Source organism: Sinocyclocheilus rhinocerous, unplaced genomic scaffold (genome assembly GCF_001515625.1).
Source record: "Sinocyclocheilus rhinocerous isolate Xijiao unplaced genomic scaffold, SAMN03320098_v1.1 scaffold19, whole genome shotgun sequence".
NCBI lineage: Eukaryota > Metazoa > Chordata > Actinopteri > Cypriniformes > Cyprinidae > Sinocyclocheilus > Sinocyclocheilus rhinocerous.
This window is the reverse complement of record NW_015638975.1, coordinates 3,779,053-3,797,907: the sequence shown is the minus strand read 5'-3', so window position 1 is coordinate 3,797,907 and position 18,855 is coordinate 3,779,053. Positions and strand designations below refer to the sequence as shown.

The 18,855-nt window shown below is 37.5% G+C and overlaps 1 protein-coding gene across 5 annotated transcripts in view; it reads right to left on the bottom strand.

The window, feature by feature from the left end:
* Window positions 1–18,855, bottom strand: part of dysf (dysferlin, limb girdle muscular dystrophy 2B (autosomal recessive)) — a 74,696-nt gene that overhangs the window by 47,919 nt on the left and 7,922 nt on the right. For 4 of the 5 annotated variants that reach the window (XM_016566062.1, XM_016566061.1, XM_016566066.1 and 1 more), the window contains exons 4-32: window positions 17,943–18,048; window positions 16,855–16,969; window positions 16,482–16,699; window positions 15,474–15,602; window positions 15,315–15,377; window positions 15,172–15,222; window positions 14,922–14,952; window positions 14,607–14,722; window positions 14,378–14,504; window positions 14,199–14,302; window positions 14,045–14,113; window positions 13,921–13,964; window positions 13,756–13,838; window positions 12,245–12,277; window positions 11,841–11,956; window positions 11,254–11,367; window positions 10,967–11,144; window positions 9,900–10,024; window positions 9,684–9,790; window positions 9,398–9,593; window positions 8,355–8,501; window positions 8,120–8,251; window positions 7,524–7,690; window positions 7,313–7,427; window positions 6,298–6,403; window positions 6,046–6,188; window positions 3,973–4,146; window positions 1,243–1,330; window positions 1,067–1,144 (exon numbers count right to left, since the gene is read on the bottom strand). In XM_016566062.1, the coding sequence (XP_016421548.1) occupies window positions 1,067–1,144; window positions 1,243–1,330; window positions 3,973–4,146; window positions 6,046–6,188; window positions 6,298–6,403; window positions 7,313–7,427; window positions 7,524–7,690; window positions 8,120–8,251; window positions 8,355–8,501; window positions 9,398–9,593; window positions 9,684–9,790; window positions 9,900–10,024; window positions 10,967–11,144; window positions 11,254–11,367; window positions 11,841–11,956; window positions 12,245–12,277; window positions 13,756–13,838; window positions 13,921–13,964; window positions 14,045–14,113; window positions 14,199–14,302; window positions 14,378–14,504; window positions 14,607–14,722; window positions 14,922–14,952; window positions 15,172–15,222; window positions 15,315–15,377; window positions 15,474–15,602; window positions 16,482–16,699; window positions 16,855–16,969; window positions 17,943–18,048 (3,275 nt within the window). The remainder of the gene's footprint in view (window positions 1–1,066; window positions 1,145–1,242; window positions 1,331–3,972; window positions 4,147–6,045; window positions 6,189–6,297; window positions 6,404–7,312; window positions 7,428–7,523; window positions 7,691–8,119; window positions 8,252–8,354; window positions 8,502–9,397; window positions 9,594–9,683; window positions 9,791–9,899; window positions 10,025–10,966; window positions 11,145–11,253; window positions 11,368–11,840; window positions 11,957–12,244; window positions 12,278–13,755; window positions 13,839–13,920; window positions 13,965–14,044; window positions 14,114–14,198; window positions 14,303–14,377; window positions 14,505–14,606; window positions 14,723–14,921; window positions 14,953–15,171; window positions 15,223–15,314; window positions 15,378–15,473; window positions 15,603–16,481; window positions 16,700–16,854; window positions 16,970–17,942; window positions 18,049–18,855) is intronic. The other variant, XM_016566064.1, reaches the window with a different exon arrangement.

Below are 18,855 nucleotides of genomic sequence, written 5' to 3'. Positions count from 1 at the left end.
CAGCTCCAACCCTAATCAGACACACCTGAACAAGCTAATCAATGTCTTCAGGATTACTAAGGCTATAGGCAGGTGAGTTTTTTTTTTCAGGGTTGGAGCTGAACTCTGCAGGACTGCGGCTCTCTAGGACCAAACTTGCCTACCCCTGTTCTAGGCAATACTTACCATTTTTTTAGAGATAAATTCGTAAAATCGTAATTCTGTCGTGTACGCTATCGCTCTCAATATGCTTCACATTAGGACTATCCATTGACCTCAATTTGTGTCACCACATGACCTGGAAATATGTAACTTATTGTATGGCAAAATAAGAGCACACTTCATGCCATGTGGTATCGTAGTAAATGTCTTAAAAAGCTGATTTTGCCGATGCCTGCTGTATGTTTGAATGTGTGCTAGTACTGTGTTCAAAAGGGTATGTTACTCAGATCCCATGCAAATAACCACAAGATCAAGACATGTAGATACTGGCAAAATAAATGCAGCTGCTTTACAAAATAAATGACTGGTGCATATATTTCTTGGTACTATGCATAGCTTTGATCAGATTTAAAGCAACAAAACTGAGTAGCCTACACTGCTTTTGTTTATTGTTTAGGTTTTGACCTTGGAAAACCTGATTTACATGTGGGTTGGTCAAAATTCAGAATTGAAAAAATGGCTTCCGTTTAATTTCTTAATATCTCCTTTGTATTGAATTTTTTAGCAAAAAGCTCAAATATACACTACCCTTTAACAGTTTGAGGTTGTTATAATTACATTTTAAAATATATTAAAATACAAAACAGTTATATTAAAAGTTAACAACATTACCGTTTTTAAATGTATTTCTTATACAAATAAATGCAGCTTTGCTGAGCATTTCAAAAGCATAAAAAATCGGACAGATCCCTAACGTTTAATTGGTGTATTCATATATATAAAATAACATTTAAAAATGTAAAATATATTTCATTGGATTGCATTAAAAAAATAATAATTCTTCATTCAATTTTGAACTATACACAACCCTTCACATACCTGTAATAATTAAGTTTGGCTCACAGTGAAGGTGGTATATGCTCACCTGAGAAACTGTCCTTATCCATTGCCAGCAGGTCTCTGGCCTGATACAAATAACATCGCAAATGATACAGGGTCCCATCTAAAGAATCAAGAGGATGAACATCAGTGTAGTTTCAGTCATCATTTAAATCTGTCATTATTTTAAATGAAGTGAGAAAACTGGCATGTTTGACTCACTATCGAAGAAGCAGGAGATTGTCGGGCGGTTGACACCAAAGGTTGTTGTAACTGACTTATCGTCATTCTTTTCATCAGTAACACTGCTCTGTTGACAAAAAAGGAAAAACACTGTGAGACACATTATGCTCCTTCAACCTAAACAGTAGACTCACACATTTGGAGATGGGAAAAGATGGGGCATTCATGTTGGATCAGATATCACAATATTCCGACCAAAAGGATAAACAGAGTATGTGTTAATGATGACTCTGCTGTCAGTTGTGGAAAGGGCAACTGTATATGCACCACAAACCACTGGCATGAAGTGATTACATGTCACCGCCCCAAGACACTCGAATATCATTTTGACACATACAAAATTCTGACCTTCTCTGAATAAAATGCCTGATTATGTCTCTTAACCAGAGTGAAACTGCTATGTCATTTGTGGCTCACTTTATTTAGATAACCCAATACCCTTGTACTGTATGGTTTTGAAGAAAAAAATAAAAGAAAAACACCCTCCAAAGTGCCCTCTGAAACAAGAACAGAATTTGAAATGTAATTCCAATGAGTAGCTGTGTAGTGCTACCAAACGCTGAATCGCTATTTTAAATGTCACATTATTTGCGCACGCAGCTTATAGCACCAAGCAAACTGAGGTATAATAAAGTCTGCTTTTTGATCTCTCTTATGTAGCAGTGAAAAGTCTGACTTATTTTGGTGAATTGGTTCGCTCTCTATCTCATATGTAGCAGTGGAAAGTCTGATTCATTCTGAATCAGTTTGTCTTAACTCTCTATCTCATATATAGCAGTGGAAATCTAATTCATTCTAGTGAATCGACTAATCCTAAATGCTCTCTCTCATAGGTAGAGGTGGAAAGTCAGATTTTTTCTATTGAATCGGTTTGTCTTAAACTGCTCGCTATCTCATATGAAGCAATGAAAAGTCGGATTCATTCTAGTGAATCAATTCATTCTTAATGGCTCTCCCTCCTATGTAGATTTGCAAAATCTGATTCATTTTAGTGAATCATTTGTCTTAAACTGCACTATTGCTCACATAAAGCATTGGAAAGTCTGATTCATTTTAATAAAACAATTCATGCTAAAGAGTTCTCTCTTGTATTAAGCAGTGTAAAGTCTGAAAAGTCTTTCTATTGAATAGGTTCATCTTAAACTGCTCATATATAGCTGTGAAAAGTCTGATTCACTCTACTTAATCAATTCAATATAAATGGCCCTCCTTCATATGTAGATTTGCAGATTCATTTTAGTGAATAATTTGTCCTTAACTGCACTCTATCTCTCAGGTGTAGCATTGGAAAGTCTGATTCATTCTAGTGAATCAATTCATTATAAATGTCCCTCCTTCATATGTAGATTTGCTGATTCATTTTAGTGAATCATTTGTCTTAAACTGCACTCTATCTCTCATGTGTAGCATTGGAAAGTCTGATTCATTTTAGCTAAACAATTCAAGCTACAGCTCTCTCTTATATTAAGCAGTGAAAAGTCTGATTCATTCAAGTGAACTGGTTGGTCCTAAACAACTCTCTCATATGCAACATTGAAAGGTCTGATTCATTCTAGTCCGATTCTGATTCAATCAGTTTGTCCCAAACTACTCTCTCTCGCTCTCTCTCATACAGTAGCTTTGGAAAGTTATTCCAATGAATCGGTTCATTCAGTTATAATCTAGCAGGGGAGCTACAGGAAGTCTCAGGTGTAGCATTGGAAAGTCTGATTCATTCTAGTGAATCAATTCATTATAAATGTCCCTCCTTCATATGTAGATTTGCTGATTCATTTTAGTGAATCATTTGTCTTAAACTGCACTCTATCTCTCATGTGTAGCATTGGAAAGTCTGATTCATTTTAGCTAAACAATTCAAGCTACAGCTCTCTCTTATATTAAGCAGTGAAAAGTCTGATTCATTCAAGTGAATTGGTTGGTCCTAAACAACTCTCTCATATGCAACATTGAAAGGTCTGATTCATTCTAGTCCGATTCTGATTCAATCAGTTTGTCCCAAACTACTCTCTCTCGCTCTCTCTCTCATACAGTAGCTTTGGAAAGTTATTCCAATGAATCGGTTCATTCAGTTATAATCTAGCAGGGGAGCTACAGGAAGAGCATGATTTAAAAAAAAAATAAAAAAAAAGGTTAAAACACTCAACATCATATGGGAATAACTGAAAATGAGTAAATTAACTATTTGAAGCTTATAATTGATGTCTCTGGGTCAGAGTTTTCAGGTTCACCTTTGCAAGGCACTGGGGCCTTTCACTTGCATCATGGATTCATTCCAGACCCTCGTCAACTCTGAGTTCTCAAGCCAGCCAAGCCTACACGATATCTCAAGCCAAACTGCCTGGAATCGATCCGTAACAATGGACCCAGCGGACCAGACTATGAGTAAAAGAATAAGCATACTAACTAGGCTTTATGCATACACCATCTTTCACACTCACTGTTCCATCTCTGTCTCCCTGTAAATGATATCCCATGATGCCCTTATTTTACCAGGCTGATTCCACTTTGCTTGCCCAGTCTCTCTCAGCACCTCCGTTTCGTCCAAGCTCAAAGCCCTCCACACCCATTCTCGCCTTTGCCTTGTCTAAATTGCATCTCACCTTCATTTGATTCTCTCCGACCACTCTCCTTTTCTTCCATTACTGTCTCTCTTTCTAAACCTCAACCCAATTCCAGCTCTACATCACTCAAATAGTCAACCCTCATTACCAGCGAACACTCCAAGGAAAAGATGGCCGCCGGCCCCGTCTTTTCTAACGGCTCCATACGGCATCTCCAGCGCCGGCGACGGAAGGAGTCAGTCTTCCTCTGCTTAAGGTGAAACTTCCAGCCGAATAAAGAGGAATATTCCCAGCCCTCACGCTCCGACTCGTCCGGACGCTGCTGTAGAAGAGTGAGCACACACAGAAAAAGACAAATGTATATAATTGAACTGGATTATATTAAGGTATTATTTCATTATGCATGTTCTGTATGATCCTAACCAGCGGTGCACAGTGCAATAAAAATAAAAAAGGACAAATAGCAGACATCAGGATCTTTAGGGTAGTGAGGAATTAGAGTTATCTAATAGAGTAGAAAGACGGGAGGTACGACTAGACCAGGGGTAGGCAAGTTCGGTCCTAGAGAGCCGCAGTCCTGCAGAGTTCAGCTCCAGCCCTAATCAAACACACCTGAACAAGCTAATCAATGTCTTCAGGATTACTAAGGCTATAGGCAGGTGAGTTTTTTTTTCAGGGTTGGAGCAGAACTCTGCAGGACTGCGGCTCTCTAGGACCGAACTTGCCTACCCCTGGACTAGACAAATGTTTTTAAATCTGTGCTTGAAGAGTGCCACCATGAGGACAACTGATTTAACTCACAGTGACCCTAAAAATTATACAGACACTTAAAAATATACCGTATTATACTGCATTAATCAAATATCTAAGTTGTCTATTTATTGCTATTATATATATTTTTTTAAACTACTCTTTTCAAGCAAAACATTCTACAAAACAGTTATTAAATTATAAAATGATAGATTGATAGATGCTTGAAATTAGGACAAAACTGGCTAAAATTAGGATAAAGACCCAATGTTAATGTGAACACGAGTCAAAATTGCAGCATTCTGGGAAAATGTCTAGCATCCTTGTCATTTGGTTTAATAATGATTTCACTGCATAAACAATGTTCACTACTGTTTAAAAATGTAAGGTCAGTACTTTTTTCTGTTAAGCAAGGGTACATTATATTGATTAAAATTGATAGTAAAGATATTTACAATCTCAACAAGAGATGTTTCTTGAGCAACAGATATTGGAATGATTTCTGAAGGATCATGTGACCTTTGCCATTACAGGAATACATTTTTAAATATATTTAAAAAAGAATACAGTAATTTTAAATTGTAATAATATTTCACAACATTACTGTTTTATTAATGTCACTTTGAATAGTAGTGTATTAATATATTTTTATCCATTATTTGGTTGTCCAAATACTTCATTTTTAATAAGTAAATAATATAATCTAAACCACCTTTTGGACCCAAACCAATCTCTCACACATTTTTTCCTCTTAGTTCTTTACTCACTTTTAGTAGTCCTACTCATTCATGCAACAAATTTGTGTGTAAATCATTCGTAAACCCATTCTTATGTAAACTGTCTCATTGAATTGAAAGTGACATTTCATGTAAGAATGGATTTACGAATGGTTTAACACAAAATTTCTTCCGCCCGTGTTTCATGAATGAGGCCCAGTGCCATTCTCTCTAACTCCCGAAAGCTAATATGTTAATGTTCTTCAGTCTAACAGTGATCTCAAAAATGGATTTTTAGATGTTTATTAACAAAGTGTTTTTTTGCTTATTGGATAAAGACTTTCACAGAATGAAACAAAAACTCTTTATCTCTCTCTCTCTCTCTCTGTTACACACCCTCACACAGATGATGAACATTAGGCATATTTGCGGCAGGACTTTATAGTTGGGCCCAGGTTTTCCTGCCAAGTGGATTAGAGGTGTGGGATTGAGTTCAGATTATTCTCAGATGGCATGATTAATTAGGTGTCCTCTCAAGCTCCATCTGCCTCTCACCAGATGCGTTCAGGGATGGGGAAGACCTCCTGAGACTACACAGAGCTCTTTATGTCACGCCACCCTGAGCTTTACCAGAATCCCCCACCATTCAAAGAGAAAACGAAGCCAAGATTCTTCTTTTGTTTATCGCTCTCAATCTGAAACTTTGTTATTTCTCTGACTGAAAACAAACACTTGTCTAATGACTGATGATGTACTTTTCTGAGCGCCTCCATTTTCTGCATATCTCTACGGCGGAGTCGGATCCAACGTCTCCGGCGGTTGGTGTGGTACATCTTCTCGGATGGAACCCAGGACTTTGGCCGGCGGTCTGGGGGGAGGGTTATTCCATATTCCCACCCTGCAGGTAGAAAAGGATTTATTGTAAAGGCACAATATATTCAAAATAACGAAGCTCATAAGTCAGTGGCGCATGTGTGTGCAGGAAAGACTTCTCAAAGTTTCCATACCTTGATCATCCACTGCACGCTTCAGGTCCTCGCTCCACTCAATATCCTCCCACACCCAGCCGGGGGGACACTCGATCTCATCTTTAGGCACAGCTTTTTCTCCATTCTGCCCCCCAGTGGACACATAAAGAACAAAAAGGTCAGTTCCTGCCAACTGATTTTAATGTAGAACATATTAGTCCACTTTTTAAAGTATTTTTGAAATACCCTTTGACTTAAAGGGATAGTTCACCCAAAAAGGAAAATTTGATTTTTATCTGCTTACCCCCAGGGCAAGATGTAGGTGACTTTGTTTCTTCAGTAGAACTCAAACAAAGATTTTTAACTCAAACCGTTGCAGTCTGTCAGTCTTATAATGGAAGTGAATGGGAATCACGGCTTTGAGAGTAAAAAAAAAACATACACAAACAAAACCAAATTAAACCCTGCGGCTCGTGACGATACATTGATGTGTAAAGACATGAAACGATCGGTCTGTGCAAGAAACTGAACAGTATTTATATCGTTTTTTACCTCTGATGCACTGCAATGTCTGAACTGTCTGAACTGTCCTGAGCGCGTTCTCGACAGCCGGCGCGTGACACGTCTTCTTCTTCTTCTTGCTTTACGGCGGATTGCATACTTATAAGCACATTACCGCCACCTATCTCTCAAATGGACCATTGACACTCTATCTGCAATCTCAATTAGGAGTGTCTTTTTGGTCCAATTGAGAGATAGGTGGCGGTAATGCACTTATAAGTCTGCGATGCCGTGATTCCCATTCACTTCCATTATAAGACTGACAGAATGCAACGGTTTGAGTTAAAAATCTTTGTTTGTGTTCTACTGAAGTACCTGTAGTAGAACTACTGAAGTTCTACAAAGTCACCTACATCTTGGATGCCCTGGGGTAAGAAGATAAACATCAAATTTTCATTTTTGGGTGAACTATCCCTTTAATACTCCTCTGCGGCTCATGAATAACACTATGAACTAAAGGTACAGTTTTGTTATGATACAACCACACACTGACCACATCTGTGAACCCCTCTGGCATGCCAATCCACTGTCCTCCTGGCAAACGCATCTGATTTTCAAACACCTCTTCCAAAAAGCTTATATGACCAGCATCAGTGTCATACAGCAATCTGGCCATCATGGGCATAAATACAAATCCATGTTATGCAGATTCAAAGGGTGTTTAATGATGCTGATATCACAGATAATGATAAGACGGTACTCACGTTTTCTCTGGGCTGACGTACCAGTCTCCCGCCCAGCTCCATCCTGGAGTGGGTTTGAAGCTCTCCTTTGGGAGTTTGATTCTGCCAGTCACGTCACTGAACTTGGGGTATGTCAAACCCGTCGTACCCCAGTTCCCCACCAGAGCCAATTTAGTCTGGTTTTCATACTGTAGATCAAAATAAAATCCCAGTAGGAATTTGAAAAAAGTATATTAGGCTCACCAAGGCTGCATTGATTTGAAAATACAGTGAAATAGTAATATTATTACAATTTAAAATACCTGTTTTCTGTTTTTATGTTTTAAAATGTAATTTAGAAGGCATCATCAATGTCACGTGATCCTTGGGAAATTATTCTAATATGCTGATTCGTTGCTTAAGAAACATTTCTTACTACCGGTATTATCAATGTTGTAAATAATTCTGCTGCTTAATATTTTTGTGGAAACTGTGATATTATGATTGTGTGAAATGTACTTTTAAGAGATGTTATTTAGCAAAGGTCCACAGGGCAAAAGTGCCCATAGGTGAAGAAAAAAAAAATTATAATATTTAATTAACTTGTTAAAGTTGCATGTGGGTAGCTGCCCACTCACCGTTTCTGCAAACACAGAGAGTTTGCCCTCGGCAAACTGGTTAAAGGATTTGACATCAGCAGTCAGTCCGAACCACACCTTGACCCTGAGCTGAGCTGGGATCTTACTAAATCCCCCGTCTTCTTGAGGATACTGAGCACAAATTACACACAGAGATAGAGAGATTTATCAGCGCCCCTATGTTTCCATTCATCATTTGTACTGTAGCATTAGTATGTGCTTTGCCTGTGTTTACCTTCATGAAAACCGTCTGAAGTTGACCACAGTGCTTTCCACAGTAACCGTGGGAAAAGAGAACTTGATGGGCAGGGATTCTGTGGTAGGCCACTCGTCTGTCTCCCTGAAGCATCCAGATTATTATATCTGGCAGACTGTTCTGGGGCTGAAAGAAAAAAAAACATTTTTTTTTTAATTTATGGAGTTACTATTTGAACCAGGAGTAAGTAGCACTAAATAATTTATAGGCCCTCTTTACACCTGGTATAAAAAGACTGTTTTGCCAATCCAATCACAAGTGAACAACACTAAATACAATTGTAAACGGGATCTAAAATGTTTTGATCATTATTGACCACCAGAAGCAGTCAAAAGATGCTCATAGATGCTCATTAGATGCTCATGTGGTCGAATGTGTTCAACAGCCACAAAAGACCGCTGCCTATTGACCTAACAGTAACCACAACTTGGAGTTGTGATTGATGATAAGCTGAATTTCTCAGACCACATTGCTAAAACAGCCTGGTCCTGCAGATTTGCTTTATACAACATGAGGAAGATCAGGCCCTTTCTTTCAGAAGATGCAACACAACTCCTTGTTCAAGCTCTTGTTCTGTCCAGGCTGGACTATTGCAATGCTCTCTTGGCAGGTCTTCCAGCCACTTCTATCAAACCTCTACAATTAATCCAAAATGCCGCTGCAAGATTAATCTTTAATGAGCCGAATAAATGTAAATGTAAATGTAAATGTAACCAAACAGTTGATGGTAGCCATTGACTTCCATAGTATGAACAAAAAACTATGGAGGTCAAAGGTTACCGTCAACTGTTTGTTTACATTCTTCAAAATATCTTGTTCTGTGTTCAACAGAAGAAATTCATACAGGTTTGGAAAAACTTGAAAGTGAGCAAATGACAGAATTTTCTTTTTTTGGTGAACTATCCCTTTAAACACCAGGTGTAAATCCATCTTGGCTGACCACTTGTGATTTGATCAATGAAAACGCATCTCTATACCAGGTGGAAACAGCACTTCAGATATTAAGGCCACATCTCTTTCACCTCCTCAGATAGGTGGCGTAGTCTCTGGGTCCAGTCCTCCGCCTGCTCCAGCACTGCACTCAGCTCGGTCTCTGGTCCGTGTTTGAGCGCCAGTGCCGCCTGCACTATCTGCTGCATGTTAATCTTACGCAGATTCCTCAGGGCTTTATCCAGCGCAGTCACACAGGACCATTTATCCAACTCGGGAAGCTCCTCACTACAGCACATACAGTACACACACAAGAGTGCTTTAGTTTGTTGTGGTGAATGCGATACAACTTCACAAAACACTAGAGCACATCTGCACCTGCAGTCGGCAATGACATCATCAAGCAGCTGGATGACCTTCTGCTCCACTTCCTGTTCGTCATTGCTTGCTTTGAGCGTCAGCTGTACCTGCTCCAGGTTTGATTCCTATTATGAACAGTGAAAACCAATATTTGTTTACAGTTATGACTGATTGTGCTTTGATATATTTTGATGTGTTGATTGGAGCCGTATCTTAGATGTTTCTGTTTCTCACCAATCGGTCGACTATGCTGAGCAGCATGTTTAGGGCCTCTATGCGAGGGCCGACATCCTCCCACTCTGAAGACAAGACCACCACAGGTTCCACATTTCCCCATGGCAGGTAATAGTAATGGCAGCCTAAATAACAGTAAAATGTAAAACAGTGGAAGTCATGTCAGATGCTTGAGTGAATGTGACTCATTGGCTTACAGGTGTTGAGATCCAAATAACAATCTAAAATTAAATTATTGGGCATTTTGTGTAATATAAAGCTTCAATCTTACAATGTTTTTTTTTTGTTTTTTTTTATATACTTAAAACTCTTTTTTCACAAAATCACATAGGGCTCTGCATTTTTCCATTTACTTGTATAGATATGCAATACCATTCAAAGGTCCTCTCTGATATTTTATTAAATATACAGTAAAAACAGTAAAATATAATTACAATTTAAAATAAACGTGTTCTATTTGTAATTTCTTCCTATGATTGTAAGCCTGTCTTACTCCAGACTTCAGGGTCACATGATCCTTCAGAAATCATTCTAATATATTGATTTGGTTCATTATTATCAATGTTGAAACTAGTTTTGCTGCTCAATATTTTTGTAGTAACGGTGATACATTTTTCATGATTCATGATACTTTAATGAATAGAAATCTCTAAAGAACTGCATTTATTTGAAATACAAATCCTGTGTAACATTACACCAGTTTTGAACATTATAAAATTGAATGCATTTTAGGTGAATAAGCTGTTTCCTAAAATTTCTTTAAAAAAAAAAAAACTTACTGACTCTAAACCTTTGAAAAGTAGTATATATTTACCCATCAAAAGTACAAAGTTAATAAGATAATAATATTTATGGATTCAAATTTATCTTGAAGAATATTTAGTAGAACAATATTATACATTTTTACTGACAACCTTTGTTTCTGTTAAAAGAAGAACGAGTGCCACAAAAATCCACTTCAAAGTGAAATCAAAGTTTAGATGTTTTACGTGGCATTCAAAAATGCATGTAAAATATTAACCAAAGTCTGAACATATTCAGGTATAAATCATTATGTGGTTTCTCACCATCAAACACGGCCCTGCTGAACTGAGTGGTGGAGGCCAAAGGCAGACAGGTGTTGTCAAACTTGTTGCCGTAGTTGCCAATACTGACTTCAAACTGAACTGCATCATCCACATCCTGAAGAAGAGTGGCTGAGTAGAATGCAGCAAACAGGGAGAACTTCCTCTTCCGCATGAATTTCTGTATGACACAATAAAACAGTGGCCCTTCACTTCTATCGAATGATCCATCCTGTGTCACATAATCCCATGTCTGGTGCCAAACCCAGCCAGAGTAACTGTGATCTCACCTCTACCACCAGCAGGTCATCAGGGTGTATGTCGTCAGTCTTTTGCTCCACCTGATCAGACAGCTTTGTAATGACCTCCAGCAGCAAACGTCCACGATAGGCCACACCCTCTCCCTACATCAAAAAAAAAAATCAAACAGATAGCAACTTCATTTCTAAAATTGTTCAAAATATTAAGCATCGTTAAGGCAATAATCAAACGTAATTTTAATAATATGTTTAAATATGTTTATATGTTAAATATGTTTATATGTTATATGTAATAAGTTTGTAGTCAGTCATCATATGAAGGAGCATGGGGTATGCTATGCCACTTTCCAACTTATTCCAAGTTAGATTTGAGGAATTACATATTCCAGACATAATTTCAAATTAAATATGAATATTAATTATATATAAATAAACATACATAATACAAAGGTTTAATATAAAAAAAAAGTAATCTAGTGAAACCATTTTGATATTTAGAATCATAAAAATATCAGTAAAAATGATTTGATTATGCAAAAACATACACACACACACACACACACACACACACACATACATACATACATACATGTATATATAGAGAAAGTAAATCTCACCTTTCCAAAGTTTAGTACCTCATGTGGGTCTGAGAAGGCCGTGAATTCTCGGGGGCTCCCATACATGTTGACGTAGCAGGGGCCAAATGTCGGAAGAAAGCCTATATTGTCATCCACTAATTGACATAAAATGGAGAACAGCAAGAATTAGACACACAGCAGTCACCTCCACCTTTAGGAGCAGTAAAATGTATGCACATTTAAATGTATGACCATATTGCTTCTTGAGATAAATTCAGTGGCAAATATATTTCCATTTAGTCATAGAAGACAACTTCTCTAAAGGCCAGCCGAATAAAAGGATAGACAGCAAGTACTACAGCCCAACATAAGGCTAAACCTGACATAGGTGTGATCTACAGGAAGGATAGCACACAGATTTGAGATCAGAGAGACACACATACTGGTGACGTGGAAGGTCCTGGGAGGAAACTCATCTGAGTGCATAGAGAAATAAAAATGTTGAGACACAATAAGGATAGGATAACTGAAAAATAGCTGATGCTATACAACCTGTTACCTGACTCATGCATTAATCACGTCTGCACCAGGCATAGAGTTAGATTTGCACACCAAACTCAAACTCACTCACAAAAGATGGTGAAACCAACAACCAACTGCTAACTTACTGCAACCAATGCAATGCAACACTACAATTCTGTCAACCAAGCCACATAAAAAACCTGAACTGTCATGCCTCCTTGACAATAGCATGAATGCTAAAGTAAAAAAAAAAAAAAAAGTACTTTGTCATCCTTGCCTCTAATTCAGATTAGGACACACGAGCCAATTTTACATAACATTCCCCAAAAAGCAGTGTTAATTTCATTCTCTAGTTTCAATTCACAGCCAGTTTATTACTAATATGCAAAATCAAGACATCAAATCAGCAAGCAAACAAGGATTAGTGTCACACTGGAACCCGCACATTATTGAACTAATGCAACGTCTTTCAACATTGTAAACTGAAAGAATATTTTTTCTGATACCAAGAAAATAATTTCTGATACCAAAGTTACTTTTACCTATACTAACTAAATAGACAGAGACTACAAATGAATAAAAACACAAATGGCAATCATTGTGGCACAATGCTTGAGTGAATCGAGGTGTCAAGTTGTGGCTTTAGCCAATGATATGAATTTTGGGAAGGACTGATTTTAATAAGCGTTTGCTCTGAGAATCTATAATATCTACCATTGTTCAGCAGTTATGTTTAATGTTTTTAGTTGTGCAGAAATAATGAACTTCAGCATATATTCTTTAAATGGTAGAGCAGTGGTTCTCAACCAGGAGGCCGGGGCCCATTAGAGGGCCTCAACAAACTTCCAAAGAGATGTCAAGATTTAAAATAAGCATAAAAATAAAACCACTAAAATGTACCCCTTCATCAACAGTTTTTTTCTTTCCTCTTTCAAGAACCAGAGTTTACACTGCCTTAAAAAAAAAAACCTGGATGAAGTAGGCTAATGTTAAAAGTGTGATTTCAAAAAATCATGAAAATGAATTAAATCTTAAAACTCTATGGACATTTTTTTTTTACAATGAATATACATTTTTCTAGTTATGCCATGCTCTAAATTATTTTGTCAGGTAGAAACTGTGAGTAAAAACTATTTTTAAAAATCTGTATCCTTTATCCTTATCCAGTAAATTGACTGGAAATATCATTAAAAATCATTGGTTAAAAAAGTGGGAACACCAAAGAACATTTGTCTCTTAAAACTTCTAGAATCCTGAAATTAATTGTTGTGAACAGTGGGTGACCTTGGAGTCAAAAAGGTTGAGAACCACTGGTATAGAGAGTAAAAAAGCTGTAAAGCAGGACAATGACCTAAGGAGCCCCTTAGATTTGATACTACCATGTAACAACAGAAGTAAACCAACAATTTGCATGCCGCAAAGCACAGCCCACCTTCAATTTCTCCTCCAGGGGCTGAGATTTTGGAAATACATAAGTGTGTAGTGCCAATGACATCATTGTGGCTGGCTCGATCCCTGAAAGAATCACAATAGGAAGGCATATAAGATAACACAATCCATATTAACATATGGTGGCTAGTTTAGAATTTGAACTGACCAATCTAAAATGCGTATCCTCATCTTTTCACACATGGATGGGAACTGGAGTGAAAAACAGACTGTTAATAGACCCAATGAAGGACTTGTTATGTAGCTTTGTGAGGTGAGTGTATGTGCTTTACCCTAATAGGCAGAGTGAGGCTCTGGTTCCACTGAGGGTTGGCGTTTTTCTCCAGAATCTTACTACTGATCTAGAGATATAAAAATATAATATCAGTACCTTTTTAGCAACTTATGAATACCTCATGATTAAACTAATTACGAAATCAGAAGTACCGTTTTTCCTGCAAAGTTGACCTCCACGAATGGATCCACCAGGTTCTTTCGATTAGTTTCGAAACCAAGGAACTGTTTGACACCATCCATAAGAGCGTCATCCACTGTCCGAGGAGAAAAGCAGATTAACAGATGAAACAGAAAACACACGTCTACACACAGACGTGTTTGATACTTACTCTGAGGCAGGTCTTCTGCCCTGTACACTCTGAGAGTAAACGTGGCTCCTGTCAAGGTGAGACCAGCTGGTCTCAACAGGTTCCCCTCTATATCCTCCTTTTCTTCCAGACCCTCTTTCTTATCCATCTGACACACAGCATTGGTGTTTTCAAAAGAATGAGAGAAATCTATACAATAAGGTTCGATTCGTTAACATGCTGAATCACGCTCGATCTATCTCTCACTTACCGGAGGTTCATCACCTGCAGCCAGCACAAACATGCTGACCTTTAAATAACCTCTGGCCCCGGCAGAAAGATCATCAGGGTCTGCCAGCAACAACCATTTCCTGAGAATAGCATGTCCTGTTCAGTGGAATAGAAAAAAAGACTGCTAATTATAAATACAGCTTCAATTTTAAAGGCAACGAGCTTAATTGAATTTCAGTCATACTGAAGATTCAAAACAGTGTCCAGGTCCAGAGGTTTGTTTGTTCTGAGACACGATCAAATGGTGTTTTTGAAAAGAGCAATTAATATCACATTATGACTATGTGGTACTTACGGTGTTCACTATACACCATGCCAACATCCAGCTGAAAGACAAAACAATGAAATTAAATTAGCACTATTATTAGCAAAATCTGAAATAACAGACACACGTGCCTTGAAAATGAGAGATCAGAGGGGAAAAAACATGCCTGTAACCAGTAAAGAAAATAAACATAAAGAAATCCTGGAACTCCAGAAGAAACCACCAAAGAGGAGAAGGATGATTAAGAGGGAAGAAAAATAAGAAATAAGAGCAAATCTACCTTGAATTCTCCAATGACAGAGTCTTTCCGTAGTGACTTGGAGTCAAATACCTTGGAACGGAAATAAAGATGATAACTGAAGGTTTGTGTTAAATGAAAACAATGGCATCGACTACATTTATTAGGACAGTGACATAACTCACGGTTAAAAATATAGGCTCATCAAAAAGATCTGAAGGTTTCTCATAGAAGTTTAGAAAGAAAGTCTGAAAGTAAAGAATTACATTTACTGAGCATTATCTGAATTCGTTTACATAATTTGTATTCCCCCAGTAACAAAACAGTGGGGAAAAAATAGTTACCTCATCAAAAAATGGATTATTGCCCTTCTTGATGCGCGTTCTCTTTGTCTGTCCTCCAACTGTGACCTTGACAACTGGTTTAATGTTGACACCAGGGAGCTGCCTTCCCTCAATGATGCGCAGCCGTACCTAATATTAACATACTCTGAATTAATGCTTCTAAAAATGTAATCACTGAAAATGACATTATCAAACAGGAAATTAAAGCACTTTTAAAATTTTTCTTTGGATATACGTAACATCCATTGTCCATCTATATAAACATTACTATTATTGTTCTTATTATTATCATACTTAATATAAATGATCAAGGTCATGTCATCTCCATGTTGGTATCTGCCTAATTCGGCAAGCCTCTACCAAATGACAAATTCATTTATACCAAGAGTCTAAATAGATGCACAGCCTTTAACATCAATAATAAAAGATAGAGGAAGCATTTTCTCTTTCCTTCTAAAGGTATTTATTTTTTTCCGTTTAACTGTAGGTTGTTTTGTTAGTTGGATTTTATTATTTATTTATAATTTCGTATTTTTCTCAACAAATCTTTCAGCTCAGATGAGAACCAATGGCTTAAATATGCTTTTTGCTATTCTTGGATCTATTCTAGAAAACAACGCTCAGATGTTTGTTTTATTAACACATAGGACACATTGTCTTGCCTAGAGCAAATAAACGAGTTTAAAGCCAAAATACATTTTTGGCTTACTACACCTACTTTGTATTACCACAAAGGTGGCACTATTTTTAAAGCAGAAGCATAGAATGAAAATGATAGTACATTTAAATTGAGTGGACAGGGTTTGACATTTAATACAGATAAATATAATTAGGGAGTCCATTCTGTACGGATCAATAAGAAACCACTGTTAATCTGCTTATTACAATTTTTCAAGCCATTTTTGTTGTAGCACAATCACAGAAATACACACAAACAAAATGAGTGAGGAAATAAGGTGGCATATATACGACAAAGCAAATTGTGGATTCATTCACACACATACATACCTGGAGGTCCTGGGGTTTGTCAGACAGGGGATTTTTGTTGCTGTGGCGTTTCTTTTTCTTAAGGCCATGGTTAAAGTTCGGTGGGGCCTTTTTGGGTGGTGCTGTAGGGGCCCCGGTGTCCTGACCCAGGGGCCCTGGCACAGGTTCGGGCTCCTCCACCACCTCCATCATCAGCATGCTCTCAGTGTCCTCCTCGCCCATAGTGTCCAATGAGAAAACTACATGTACACAAGTTAAAAACAACTGTCATGTCACACTGATGCAGCCCTGATTGGACAAATATTAGTGTAATCAAATTTAAGCATCCTTTAACAAGGAACTTACAGTACATGTGTGTTTGAAGGGAAGCTATATTCAATGTTAGCAGACTGACCTGTAACTGTGTCCAGCTCCACTGGCGTGTGCTGGGCTTCCGGCTGTGGAGGAGGCTGGAAGATGGGAGCCATGCCTGGAGGAGGGATGTAAGAAACCTGCAGGGTTACTGTGGCCTGAAAGAGAGAACACAGATTGAAGATCTGAAATCATGCAACAACAATGTAAAAATATGCAACAAAAATCTACTTCCAGAAAAAAAACTCACAGTTGCACAGTTGATTTCAAAATTGATAATAATGAGAAATGTTTCTTGAGCAGCAAATCAGCATATTAGAATGATTTCTGAAGGATCATGTGACACTGAAGACTGATGGCATTACAGTAATAATTAAATTATATTTCAAAATAATACTGTTTACTGTATATTTGATCTGTATTTTGTATTTTTACCTTACTTAACTCTGAAGATGTTAAGCACCTAATCAGGCTTTTTCTTTCTGTTGCAAGTATACCTGTTTTTTTACCCTTTTTCCCCCTTTGTAGAGTTTTGTATTTGTGTAACATTGCTAAATTAAATGTGAAATTGCTTTAAAAATACTTGATTTATTTTGAAATTACCATCAAAGTTCAGAGTGAAGAGCTTTTTTGGGAAGGGTGGGAAAGAAAAGTTGCATGCTGGAGTTGTTTTTGAGATTAGACCGGCGTCAGGGTGATACCTTATAATGTACTTTCCTGAAATTATTTCCGGAAATCAGCTATTTCAAGAGCAGACGGATGCAAAGGAGCTAAGAAAACCAACTCCACCTTTCCCTCTCCATCACCCAACGTCAACCTACACGCATACATACATACCCACACACAATGCCAGGAAGTGGCACTCTGTTGTCGTGTAAGACATAACCTTGTAGTATTTCTTCAAAATGTCTTTCTTAAATTACATGTAAGACAAGGATGACGTGAATTTATGATGGAAAATATTCTTTTCAGTACGGATACTGGGGAAGTACAGACTGTAGTAGACATGAAGGTGGGATGTTGCCACCAACAGTAAAGGTCCAGGCTGTATGTTGTTCAATCAGTGAGTGTGAAAGTAAATTTGATAGACGTTTAAGTCAGTGAAAACAGTGAGAAACAGATCAAACGCACCCCTGTGCTGTTTCTTTTGGTGTCTACCAGGGACACAGTGAAAGTAGCAGCCAGGTTGGGAGAGTTGAGCACATCTCGAAGAGCGACCCGACACTCCCCCAGAAACCTGTAAAGATACACAAAAGGCTATTTAACAACTGTCATGCTATTTAAAGATGAGGATTAATGCCAAGAAATAAAAATACACACAGACATGCTGTTACTAAGCTAAACAATTGTGACACATGACTATGCATCTGACCCTGAATGACAGATTTTTCACTGTCTGGCAAGCTTTTCTAAAAATTGCTGTTCTTCTGTTTCATTCTTAGGCTCAGATAAGGTTTGAAAGGAAAGAGGAGACATGGCAAACCACCCTTGCTCACTTCCTGTGGGCATTCCCCTCTTCCTTCCTTTCTTTCCCTCCTCTCACATTACTTTATTCCTTTATTATACTGATAATATTTCACCCAATATTCAAGTGTGTTAAGCTAATATAGCATTTACTGACTCTATGTTCATCTCTGTTATTTATTTGTGTGTTTGTTCGACTAGTAAACACACAAAACATAAATAAGAAGATAACGCAATGTTTTGGCATGAAGATTATTGGTACTGATGCAAATGTTATGATTTAGTCCATTAAAACAACATTTTTTGTAAAAGAAATGGTTCACTACAGAAATTCAGACTTCACTACGCTTAAATGTGACAACATGTTTTTGAAACGCAATGAGAACAAGACATTTTAACATATTTTTTTGGTTCCAGTTTTTAAAGGCAACAACAGCTTGGAAACCATAGCAAAAGCAGTGCATGCTGGGACATAACCTGCTGTTCATAAGTTTGGCGTCAGTAAGATTTAAAAAAAAGAAATCAATACTTTTATTAACAAAGATGCTTTAAATGGATCAAAAGTGATAGTTAACACATT